Source organism: Larimichthys crocea, chromosome XX (assembly GCF_000972845.2).
Source record: "Larimichthys crocea isolate SSNF chromosome XX, L_crocea_2.0, whole genome shotgun sequence".
Lineage (NCBI taxonomy): Eukaryota > Metazoa > Chordata > Actinopteri > Sciaenidae > Larimichthys > Larimichthys crocea.
The window spans coordinates 6908124-6921232 of NC_040030.1; the positions used below are offsets into that span (position 1 = coordinate 6908124).

General features: G+C 42.0%; 1 protein-coding gene across 1 annotated transcript; it reads right to left on the reverse strand.

Annotated features, from left to right (window-relative positions):
• Window positions 1–7781: 7781 nt before the first annotated feature.
• phlda1 (pleckstrin homology-like domain, family A, member 1) lies at window positions 7782–12095 on the reverse strand. The gene is made up of 2 exons (XM_010744358.3): window positions 11317–12095; window positions 7782–9687 (listed from the first exon to the last, which is right to left on the reverse strand). The coding sequence occupies exon 1, from the start codon at window positions 11815–11817 to the stop codon at window positions 11356–11358; it is 462 nt and encodes a 153-aa protein (XP_010742660.1). The 5' UTR covers window positions 11818–12095; the 3' UTR covers window positions 7782–9687; window positions 11317–11355.
• Window positions 12096–13109: the final 1014 nt, after the last annotated feature.

Consider the following 13109-nt stretch of genomic DNA (forward strand, 5'->3'; position numbering starts at 1 on the left):
AGTTTGCATTCAAACTACAGCAGCCAAGGTCATCAAGAGAGTGTTAGAGCTGCTGTTTATTCCTCATCTTCACCTCTTGTAAATGTACTTTGGTGCATTATGAAATGTAAACATATGACAAAGGAGATCCTCAAGTGTTGAGCAGTTGAAATATTACATCAGGCAAGAATGTGAAAACATCTCACTGTGTTAACCTGGTTAGCTAGATAAAGCGTTCTGTTGTCTACCTCTATCTACAATCAAGGACTCATAGTTTCAAGAATAACTAAGAATTCATTTTAGGTAACAAGAAATTGTGAAATCTTAACTTTAGAAGTCAAGACACTGAGGCCATGGTGATGGACGTGTCTAATGATTCTAATCGAAATTGTGTGTGAGCAGGATTATCAGCACATAGCAGCTAAAATCATTTCACTCCCAAAGAGAGGTGAGTGATAAAATGTATGCTCATAAAGCAGGTTTATGTGTGAGTGTGTAGCGTGTGTGTGTGCGAGCTGAGGTTTTATACAGAGTTTTCAGAAGCAGCAGAGACCAAGGTGACATTTCTGTTCTTATCACCAACTTCTCGCTCTAATCGCTGAGAGAGACTGAGCCGAGCCAGCTGACCAGCACTGCCTCTGCCGGCGGTTTGGCAACAGGTGTACAGTGTGTGTGTGTGTGTGTGTGTGTGTGTGGAGAGAGAAAGCAGGAGGTGGTCTAGGATTAAAGCCAGAAAGCACAGTGAAGGTCAAAGGTTTAGGAGATGCAGGAGAGCCAGATCTACAGTTCACAAACACTCCAGACTACACACACCCTCTCTCTCTCTGTCACACACACACACACACACACACACACTGCCCAGGGCTGCACTGCTGTTGAGGCACAAATATAATCTCATTGTTTAATTTAAGGATCATAGTTTTTCAGAGGGCATCACCAACTGGCAAGGTCGAATGTCTGAAAAAATCAAAACATAAAATTAAATGCCAGCGACTGTTTTTCTTCACGTGATGATGAATAATGACACATGAGTGGAGGGTCAACAGGCTACAACACTGAATAGGAAACGAGTAAAGACTGTGGAAGGACAGTTACCAACAGATAAGTGTAAAAAAATAAAAGTTCAAACAGGCTGATGTGATTTTAAAGTTCAGCTCATAAATCAATTTAAGATTCTTTCCAGGGGACAGCTTCCAAAATAAAAAAATGTCCTCTCATGAAAAACAAGAATCTTTTCCATCTGTGGGTTGCTTATTGACACATCCAGCAGGTACTGCCCAAGACTTACTGAAGTGGTGCTTCTTCCCACCCTCATATCTTCTTTTAACTCTGTTTTGTTCTCCACCAACTCCTGAAAGAAATATCTGGCTCTCTGGCTGCTAAACGATCATCTGTGTTCAGCAGCTAATTCAGTCTGTCTTTTTGGGCTGGACGGCTGCTGTGCAGCCAGAAACACGGCTTAATTTTGTGCTGCCTGGAGCAGCTTGAAAGAAGTCAGTGAGAGGGACGCAAAATAGTAGTGGTGCGCCATAAAACCTTCAGGCATGAAATGATTAGAACTGCTATATTTTTCTTGCATGAGCGAACATGCACATTGTTATTCAGTAGATCAGCCCCTGACCTTTAATGTGAGGAGCAACAATGAGCCAGAGTACCGGGTCTCATTAACATTAACCTCCTCTTCTACACACACCAGAGATTATGCCTCATACATGTCCATCTGAATCTGAGAAAACAACCCAAAACAACTTTCTGCGTCTATGAATCACAGAGATGGCGAATGATGACCTCGTACGCTGGGGCAGCTTTTGCCTCCAAGACATGTTTGCATAACCGAAACCGTTCTGCACCCACGCACATAACACATGGAGTGAAATGAGCAAAATGACAAGCTGGATTACTTTTTAAAAAATCCGACTTGCCTTGCTCATCATTTTCTTACCATTTGGGTCATTTACATACAGAGTATAAAACGCACACAGTTTATGTACCGCTGAGCAGATGGCTAAGTATTTCTGGATTTTTATATCCCTATACCACACCGCACAGCCTGCTAATGGCTAATTACATAAAGTATAATGTTTTAATAATGCTGAATAGTGAGAATGAGGATCTCAAGTAAGACATTATTCATTTTGCATTCCCCATAATCCTTTACTGCAGGATTGGTATCCCATACTTTGTCAGAGATCCACACAATGGCACAAACAAGTTGGACTTGACTCTGACGCCTGGATAAAGCGCCATAAAACAATCTTACACCTATCTATCTTACGCCCACACACAGTGGGGAGGAAACAAAACAGCGAGTGTGTGAACAATCTGCTCTGCGTTCTGTGTGCTGATGAGCCGCTTCACCGTGGAGTCAGGATGATGCCAGATGTCCCGGAATAATGGGCCTTTCTTTGTGTACCTGTTATCTCTTTGCCAGCCACTTTGAATAATGAAGCGTTTTTAAATCCACATCTCTGAGTGATCTGTGATTACGGATATGACGGTGATGTGGCTTGATAAGAGTGGCAGCTGAGTCCCTGTAATCTAAGTAATGAACATCCTGAAGATGATTATGGCTTTTATACAGCAGTTAAACAACGCCTGTGTGCTGTCTGAAAAGTTACTATATATAAAGCTATAAGAGTGAGCAAATATATGGATAAAACCTGCAGAAATCAGACTATTAACGCACTGGTTGCTGCAAAAGGGTTGGCATGGCAACCAATCAAGCACATGGAAAGCAAAACATCGGCAGTGCTGGAGGGCATCTTTGACCATCAGAATGATTTGTTGAAATTAGATGTAGAAAAGAATGTAAGGACAAACAGAATACAGAAATATGACATTCCCAGCTCACATTTTTATAAATACTTGCAGTTTAGAAATTTTGTAGGTCAAATTCAGAAATGTTCCCATTGTGCTCTTCCAATTCTTTGTTGGACTCAATTTTTAAATCTAAACCAGGCCAGGAAGCAGACAATAAGTGTTATCTATGATTTACTTAGCATGAATCAATTTCAGATGATAATTGGCACAAAGTAATCCAAAGAGTTCTCTCCTCCTCCATATGTCTCAGACATGCAGTTGTCCAATTAAAAATTGCTCCCCGTCTGCATTGGTCCAGAGCTTTCTAAGATCAGTTCCGACATCGATCCCACATGTATCGGAGGATACCCCTTTTAGATGGTGTGAAATCAGCATGATGACTCTATGCACTCTCCTGGCCAGGAGATTAATATTGTTTAAATAGAAAGATCCTATTCCACTGATGTATAGTCATTGGATCAAAGAAGTCATGTGCCATCCTAAATTAGAAAAGATAAGATATATACTGTCAGGGGAGCGACTAAGACATTTTACAAAATATTGCAACCTTTTTTGACCTTTGTTGAAGATATGGATGCTGACAGCATTTCTATGTAACTATTATCTGTAATTTTATTTCTCTTATCTGGCTGTACAGTGTGTAATATGTATGTTCTTTGTCTGGTACTGGGTGGGAGGTTGGAGGATGTTGTATTTGTTCTTTTAGTGGTATTATGTTTGTTTGTATGTTATTTTCTTGTCTGTTAAGTCCCTTTGGGGTGCTGTTTACTATTTGAAAATTCTAATGAAAAACCTTGATTAAAAAAAAAGAAAGAAAAACAAACAGATAAACATCATACAGTTTCACTTTAGCATGATATACTACAGCCTGTACAGGTTATGGATCATGCTACTTATAGATGCCGTATTATGCTGTGTATGTCTAATGAATGATGCCTTTACCTAAGCACACCATATGTTTCATGCATCATGCTAACACATTAGCGAAGTGTATATGTTTAGTACACGCAAAGCCTAAATCAAGGCTAAATTACCAACCAGGCGAAGCCTGACATTCACCGTATGTCAGCTGGGTTTAGGACAAACACAGAAAACCTGCAGCCACGTATCATCGGGGTAGTGTTTATTTTCTGGGAACATCATGTTGCCACGTGGTCTGCTGCCTGCAGATAAGAGCTCAAATAACCATTCTATCCAAAAACGTGTCTTTATGAATTATCATGTGTAGCGATGGAAAGCTAAACATCCCAAACATGTTTTTTTTGCTTCTGTTAAAGCTGCTATAATTATTTTTTTATATTAATGATAGGACTGTGTGTGGTGTGATAGTGACAGACATAGAGACAATCAACCAACTCTGCAGTTCCACTCCGAGCATTTTCTCCTTGTTTTGATTTTACAGCCCACACATCGACCGTTTTGGTTCACTCTCACTGACCTCATGAGCTGGCCGGTTTGTAGCGAGCTATGTAATTGGTGAATTTGAGTCCTGAATCTTCTCATAATGCAGCCTTAGAACACCATGGAATGGAATATTTTGTTAAATTTAGCTCCTTAGAAAACGGTACGCGGACATTGGCTGCCATACAAGATGCCCACTGCTCATCAGAAGGGAGCTAATCACACAATTTTCAATTCAGAATCTTGTCCAAAATAACATAATATTTAACATGCAAACAAGAGGAAACGGGGATCTAATTTGTGGACAGCCTGCTCTACCGCCTGAGCCACAACCACCCAATTAGCGGTTAGTATCCAAAGTGGCATTCCAATCACCAACAATTGCGTCGGTCAAAACATAGAACACGAACAGATGAATATAGCCTACCACATGTGGGTTAGGGCTTGGTTTGGGCCCAGTTTTAACATGATAATATTCCTGTTTATGGGTGCAGTGGTTAGCACTGTTACCTCACAGCAAGAAGGTTCCTGGTTTGAACGTCGTCTATACATGTTCTCTCCGTGTCCACGTGGGTTCTCTCCGGGTACTCCGGCTTCCTCCCACAATCCAAAGGCATACAGGTTAATAGGTTAGGTTAGACTTGTCCAGGAAGTACCCCGCCTCTCGCCCAAAGGCAGCTGGGATAGGCTCCAAACCCACCATGACCCTGATGCGCAATTACAGATAATGGATGGATGGATGGAATATTCCTGTTTATGTCTTCAGTTTGTTCAGTGAGGGGCAAATAGGTTTAACTCACCTATAGCTGCAGGACTGAACAGTGTATTACCCACATGACGTGTCCTTGGTAAGCCGGTGGTGATGGTAGCCGTCTGGCTGGCAGGTCTTGGCTAATTCTGATCTCATTAACGTTATTATTTTCCAGGATAAAAATGGTGCAGAGTTCTAAATTGTTGAACCACCCAAAACAACAAATCATGGTACCCCTTTGGGAATGTTTCATCATGGTACATTCACCACTGCTCTCTTGGCATCGTTCAGGTGTGTTGCATCAGTGAGTAATGAGTCAGTCTAGCCCCCATTCCATCATTTCCTGCAAATCTACCAACTCTAGGACTTTTTAACAGTTTAAATTCAATTGCTAAATAAATGGAAACACACTGTTATATATTTATATAGTTATTTTATCAACAGACATGTAAGCTAAAAAGCCTTTTCACACCTTCAAGTAATATTCAGTTTATGGATCAATAATGTTCCGAAGCAGGCTTGCACTGCAGAGCTCATAGTGTCCTTCAGTCTAATCAGATACAATGGATCCTGGGAAGGTTATTGATTACTAGGAATATCCTGGGATTTATAAACACATGAATGCAGTACAGTAAAATCAACAAGGCATGACAACTCTCATGCGCCGTTTGACAGGCAGCGTTGTGGCATACATACAAATTGACTGTTTATGTGGCTGAACTGGCTTTTCTTTTCTTTTTTTCTACACCACACAGCATAGCTGTCCTAACAGATTTGATTCCAGGTCTGTTGTGCGACAGAGGCTTTGTGTTATGCCACTGACAAGATGACACAGGGAAGGTGAAAGTCAGTTTGGAGTTTATGCAACCCGCTGTGTGTTTGTGTCTAGAGAAGAGAAGGACACACGGGCCTGCAGTAAGGAATGTCTGTCAACGTAAACTTCATTACGACTGTCTGCTGCTGCCCTCAGAAATAGACTGTTTGCAGCATCTTCCTGACCCAGCACTTTCCAAAGCTGTTCAACCACCCGACAAGCACTTCTGATGAAAAATACTGGCAGCAAGTCCAGTGATATTTTACTCAACAGAAAACATAAAAAGACAAACCCGATGACAGAGATATCTTCTTCCTCTGTGTGACCTCTACTGCTGTCCAAAAACTATTAAAAACCGAGAGAGTGCATTATCGTGAACACACACACTGTAGTTTATTTTGACTCAATCCCACATACAAGGACCAAATGTCTATTAATCCACCTCTGAAAATAGTCCCTGAAAATAGTTTTAAAAAACTAGCTGAGCTGTTTTTAAAAATGAAACTATATTTGTGAGGTGTGAGCTTGTTGCTGGGTGCTGAAGAGGGTAGGGAAGTCAAATTTAGAGATGGACTAACACATTCTTAGCTTTGGTCCTTTCATGGGGTTCAACAACTGAACATAAAGAAATAAAGTATGTTAGAAATGTTGAGCGATGTCCTGATTCAAAATATTTCTTAAATTTAAGTGAGTAGGGAGCAACTCTTCTTTACTAGAAGATGAATCTTGAAAAGAACTATATTCTGTGCACAAACTTCAATAATTCTCCAAACTGTTCCATCAGATGGTGACAGGTGCACTGTGACAAAGGAGGTGAGGATCCATAAACCTGGATTAAAAGTTCCTTGGCAGTCATTTAGAGTCACATGCACCTGCTATCACAAGTTTCTACTCCTACTCCTCCTGATCAAAGAGAGACGCTGATGGCGAGGAATAAGTTAGCGGTCAGCCACCGCGCCAAGTTGGAGCTACACGGGCTTCTTATGTAATGTTTGAAGAACAGCTGCCGCTGTTGCTGGAGAGTTCAAAGAGAGACGCCGACATGTTGGGAGGGGATGTCAACAACAAGATCATGTCCTCACTGATCTCTTCTCACCTTCTCTATGTTCATTTGAACATCACACATTTCTGATTGGAACACATTAACGTCCCTTAAAGTGACACTACGTAACATTTTAAAGAAGAAACGACACTTCATGTCACACGGGAAAAGTTGAATTCATAAGCGATAAAACAATCCTGCGTCATGAACTCAGAGGTTTTGCTGCTGCAGCCTCACTTCTGTGAGTGTATGGTGGCTAATGTATGTTGAATCAGTATTGCTGTGCAGGTGTGCTACACTAAGTTTCAACATTTACCATCATCATGTAATTGCCACTCATGGCCACAGCGGCAGCTGTTCAGCAAATTTACATAGACTCACGTTAATGTTTCTGCCTTGTAATGGTGGAAATCAACAACTTTAAAGATTTTCAGCTGTCAGTGTAGATTAGAACATCTGCTAGATGGAATGTAAGAGCATTTCCATGTTGGTTGCTGGTTGCACCAGTGTGAATATATTAAAGCAGTATTCAAGGACCGGGGTAGCAGGTGTCTTTAAGTTCCAGACTTCAGCATTCAGAGAGACAAGCTGCTTCCTAACACGGCAGTGTTCCTCTCCAGCAGCAGTGAAGCCTTCTTGTGTCAGAAAGGGATGCCGCCATGTGCGCCGCGTTTAATTGAATTAGCCCGGCTTCAGACAGAAGAGTAGACAGAGCCACGCGTGCATTTGACATTACGCACTGGCGGTTTATCTGAGCAGCGGCAACTGTCAGTGAAACCCAATTCTCCACACGGCTTCTACTTTTAGACCAGGAAACAGGAGGTGAAAGGTTCAGCGGTTGTAAAGCATGAAAGGCTGGAGACCGACAGAGGAGCAGCTAGTTAACGGGTCACTTAAATAACCCCCGCTGAATCGCAGGCCTCTGACATTCATCTGCTGCTGCGCAGAAGAAGGAAAGGAACCACACGTGACACCGTGCTGTTTTGTTTTTTGTTTTTTTTAATGGAATGTATCTTTTTTCGAGGTATGAAAATAGATCTCACGTTGAAATAAGAAATTGGACAGTGGCTACAAAGGGCACAGCTATAACTGTTTGTGTAGTGATGGCAACAGGAAGGCATGTCAGACAGAGAAGCATCACACCGGTCGCATTAGATAAAGGGCACAGCTATTACTCTGTGTGGGAGATGACAACAACACGGAGGCATGTGTTGCTCTGGCGGTGATACACTGGCAAGAGGGGAAACACTTCCAGCAAACAGGAAACAACATGAGGTGTAGTGACATAAAATGTTTCCTGACAACAAGACATCCTCCCCATCATGGAAAAAAGAACGTTACCTGTCTTAGGTGTTACCCTCTGTATTACCACCTCTAAAAAGTTCACAACAACCACATCGCTCATGCTTTGCAGTATTGACGCTGCAGATTAGAGATATAGTTTTATGAATATTTCTCAGAGGCAGAGCTGCTGCAGACACTGGAGTAATCTGATTGGTTGTGACAAATGTCAGTGGTTGGAGCCAAATAGTCTGATTTTGCTTAACTTGGCTATCAGGAACAGCATTTGTGATATTTTGCACACTTTTCAGGCCTTGTCCTACAGCTTTGTAGCCAATCACCGACTATCAGAGAAGAGCAATGAAACCTTGTAACAGCGCTACGCTGACTCTAGGGAGGTCACATGACATCCACTGGACCAGGAAGACGTTTAAAGAAATGTCTTTCATTTAAACATGTTGAAATGTAATCACAATTTGAGCCTTTGGATCCCAAAAAAGGAAATTTAAACTCAGGAAGAGCTGTGTCATAATGAATTATTTCTGTGAGTCAGCAGGAAGTCTGGCGACTCAGCAAATAGGTTTGAACTCAGTTTAAACCCAGAGGAAGTTGGCTATCTGAATTTCCAGTTTAAAATGTTTTTTGTTGGTTATCAATGTGAAGCAGTATTTGTTTCCTCCAGCTTTTAAGTTTCAGACTGCACGTACCAAGCCAGAAAATAGTCATAATTTGTCTCGACCCACTAAGATTTAATACAACCATTTAAATTGTCTTTAGGGCAGCTCAGCTCCTGAAAATTGTCAATATATCAAAACCTCCACTGTGCATTACTATATTACTAAGCTCTTCTCTGTAACCACTGAAGACAAACCGAAGTATCTTACTCCAATTTAAGACTCACAAGAAGAATGCAAGAGAATGACGGAAAATGACTGATGCACACGGAAAAAAAAAAACACTAAGATGTACTGTAGCAATCAATAAATCAAACCATCAAACAAATAAGGTATAGATCATGCAGGCATCTCATCATATATCTATAGTGGTTCAGTATAGTATATTCTGAGCTGTAACACTGCACGAGAGAGAGAGAGATGTAATGAAATGATTCTTTGGTTCAGTTGAAAAATGAAAACAATGACACATTTTAGCAGTAATGAACTGATCTGACTAACCTACAGCAAGCATCCTAAGATAACTATGTAAGATTATTCCCAGCGGACTTTGTGTGTACTGTGTAGGATCTGAATCTCCAAGCGAGTATTTCTTGTTCCACTCCAGCAACAACCACACTGAACATTCATCAACAACGTAACATTTTTTTATAGAAAATATATATACACGTATAATAAATAAGGGACGAACCCATCGCACGGTAGAACACAGCTGTTTTCTCACATGCTTTTTGTCCATCAGTCTTTTGTGAAATAAGTCTCTGTATCTGAAAAGGGGGGCGGTGTGGTGGTGGGGTGCTGGTCTGTGGAAACCACTACATGGAAGAGGGAGTTCTCCTGGAGAATGGAGCTCGGTGGCGTCGAAGCAGCAGGGGGAGATGCAGCCCGGCTCGATATTCATCCTCCAGCTGAGTGTCCAATTAACCTGCGGACGCAATCAATTAGACAGACTGCAGACTGATGGTGCCTGACACAGGAGGCAACGGAAATCTAAAGTCACTTGAAACATGGACTCAATAGAACAGAACCACAGGCTGCTCATTTCATTACCACAGTCTGGATCGAAACACTGACTGACTCCTCACCTTATCTGAAAGTTTAACTGAGGAGGCATTTATGTTTTTTACATGAAATAAATAATAATAAGCAGCGAGACTTTATAAATCCTGAGGTCATGAGCCAAATGTTTTAAACATTTCAAATAGTCAGATTTGATTAATTCAGCTTCATGTATTTGCCAAATCCGGTTCCAAAGCCTTTTCTCAAAGGGAAATACTGACTCACATTATTTATTTTGCTACTTTGTTTGACTAAAAACAGTCAAATTGAAATATTAGAAAACTTAAAATAATGGAATCTTCCTAAAAGTACCCGTCATGTGTTATTAATTTTTTAAATCCCCAAATTTGTACATACAGAAACCATGACCTCAGCAGCCCTGCTGCTCACTAAGTCGACAGCAAACTGAAGCTCTGAACTAAAAGGAACAAATATTAATGAAACATTCATCATATCCAAATGTCTTTGACGTGAAAACGTGTTTTCATCATTAGTAAAGCTCATCTAAAACAATCAGCTTTTTGGAAAAATTGTGCTTCATAGAAAAACAAAACAAAAAAAATGTGTGTCTGTGTGTGTGTGTGTCAGGTTACAGTGTCTCCCTTCAAATCAAAGCCATCGCTGGATCAAGTGTTTCCAACATGTTTGACCTAATAATAATAATAAAGTGTGAGCACATTGTTTCCACATATTTAAGTCCATTGTTTGTGTTTTTTTGCTTGCACTGAAACCTCAGTGTGACAACAAATCACAGCAGGAAGAGCCACGTGCATGGAAATGTGATTAATAACACAGGTTTGGAGTGAGAGGAGCAGTTGGACTGTAAAGGTGAGCACAGCAGGCTCTGCTGAGGCACAGAACAGGTTAGAGTGTCAGAGTATATTTAGAGTCAGTGTATGTTCATGAGCTGAAAAACACCTGCAGACTTTGAATTTTGCGCGCAATTTGTGCGTCTAATTCACTTCAATTAAAATATCCAACTTTAACACTTAAACATGTTGTGACAGGCTGACTCATGCAGATCTAGTTTGAAACGGATTGTATAAACAGATACAAATATTTCCAGTTTTGATGTGAATAATTGAAATCTACTCATGTCCGCGCGTAAAGCCCTGTGTTTCGGGCATGTTTGGGTAAGGAGAAGCCCTCCTTGTATGAAATATCAAACCTGCCTGGGAATGGATATCCTGCGGAGGATTTCACCTCCATGAGGGGCACATACAGGCAGGCCCATATCAGGGGGCTCACAAACTTTTCTTTACGCCAACATTAATCCACATTTTGTCCCCTTCTGGTGGAACAACTGGCTCAGGGTTTGATCTGTGAGGGAGGACTGTAACCTATGATGGAAGTAGATGTCCTCATCAGGGCACACACATCCAGGGAGAAGAACAAAACCGGAAAAATGGCTCCGTAATCTGCAAGGGGATCCCCAGGTGGTCCCCGGATCTGGAGACCCCTAACCTCATTCTCGCTTTCTCTTTAGCTGTCTTACCGATAATGTCGCACCACTGTCCGCGGGACTCGCCGCAGGTCACGCAACGTTTGGCGAGCTGCGGATCGTCTTCTGGCCGGGCATCTGCACGACGAGCAGCTGCTGCTTCTGCCGGGTGGACTTGACGGCCAGGATCGCCTGCCGGTTCTTATACTGGACCATCTGCAAGGTGATCTCCGCGTTCCAGCCTTCGTCCTGCGGGCACCTGAAGTCGATCTCCTTCCCCTCCGTCATTACCACCGTGAAGTACACGTACTTGCCCTTGCGCTCCACGCAGTCCACCGTCTTCATGTTGGCGAAGTGCAGCTCCTTGACTTTGCCCGAGTCCCCGCCGCCGTGGTGCGGCTGGTGGTGATGCGGCTGGTCGTGCTGTTTGGGCGGCAGCAGCAGCACGCCGTCCTCGGTCAGGACGCAGTGTTTCTTCTTCCAGAGCTGCAGCAGCCCGTCGCTCCGCTTCTCCAGCAGACCCTCCTTGAACACCTTCCTCCCGTTTTCCAGCATCTTCACCTGCACACACCGTTTGTCTGGACGGAGGGACGGACGGACAGATGGACGGCTGTCTATCCGGGAGCAGGTGAAGGCATGAGACGCTGCTGTGACCGCGGTGGTGGAGAGTAGTGTCGGTTTGTAGTGAGAAGGCTGCTGCCTGACTGACTGTCTGGCTGCTGGTCACAGTGTGAGAAGGGGTTTGGGGGCGGGAGGGGTCTGCTGGAGAGGTGCACCGCCCCCCTCAGTGGCACCCAGCCTCCTGTGACACTGAACATCAGCAGATTATTAATACAAAAAAAACATTTGTTTTTTTTTGACATTTGGATTTAAAAGTACATGGAAACGTTGTGATATTTTCTGCTGACTTTAATGCTCAGTATACAAAATGTGATATTCTAAGCTGACATCACACAAAGTCAGATTTTTTATTTTATACACAGAGATGTGTCATCCAAAGAAGTGATTTGCAAAATATTTCTCTGTTGAAATCTGCTCAAAATGTGTGTGACAATGCAGTGTGTGTTCATGTGTCAGCTTTATGAGGAATAAACACCATGTGGACAGTGATAGCAATACTGCTCGAAATAACAACATAAATAATGTTAGGGACTGTGGTGATCACTTTACAGCAGGCCTCAGCAGTGTGTGCTGTTGTTCTTGAGTACAGGTTTTGATGTACTTCACTTGAGTTTTTCCATTTTATGCCTGTGGTTCTGGCCTGAGAGGGAGCAGAGCTCTCAGGAGAAATCTAAAGGGCTCCATAAATGATGTGAATCATGATAAAGTGGTAAAATGTTCAGTGGTTAGATTCATGCTCAAAAACACTTTTTTCAAGTCCACACTCAGGTGATAATTAACCGTGAGGATCATAAGACAATCTTCATTTTTAGAGGTCAGATGCCAAAAGCTTGAGAAATATTGGACTTTCTACTTGACATTTATCAAACAGCTGTAGTTATTTTGCAATCTACAAAATGTTACAGCATGAAGGGGGGAAAAGAAAAAATGTTTATTTACTAAAGCACATTTTGAACTGCAGGTCTTTCACATCTAATATTTCATCAGCTACATTGTGCATAAACAGCACCATTTGTACTACAGTGTGTGTGATTAAGTCTTTTCACAGGAGAGCTTCGGTGTAATCTTAATTATTACCATGTGCAGTTTTAAACATTCTATTTTTAGGTTGGCTCACCTGCACTGACCTCTCAAGTGTGAAGTCTTAATGGCTCTCTTGGTGGTAGTGTGGTATTTTATGTGGTCATTCTTTAATTCATTACAAACCAAATTCCCCATGGAGGTCA

What these genes read in the sequence shown, in the direction of transcription:
- phlda1 (XM_010744358.3), bottom strand. Translation starts at nt 11,817, where the DNA reads ATGCTGGAAAACGGGAGGAAGGTGTTCAAGGAGGGTCTGCTGGAGAAG.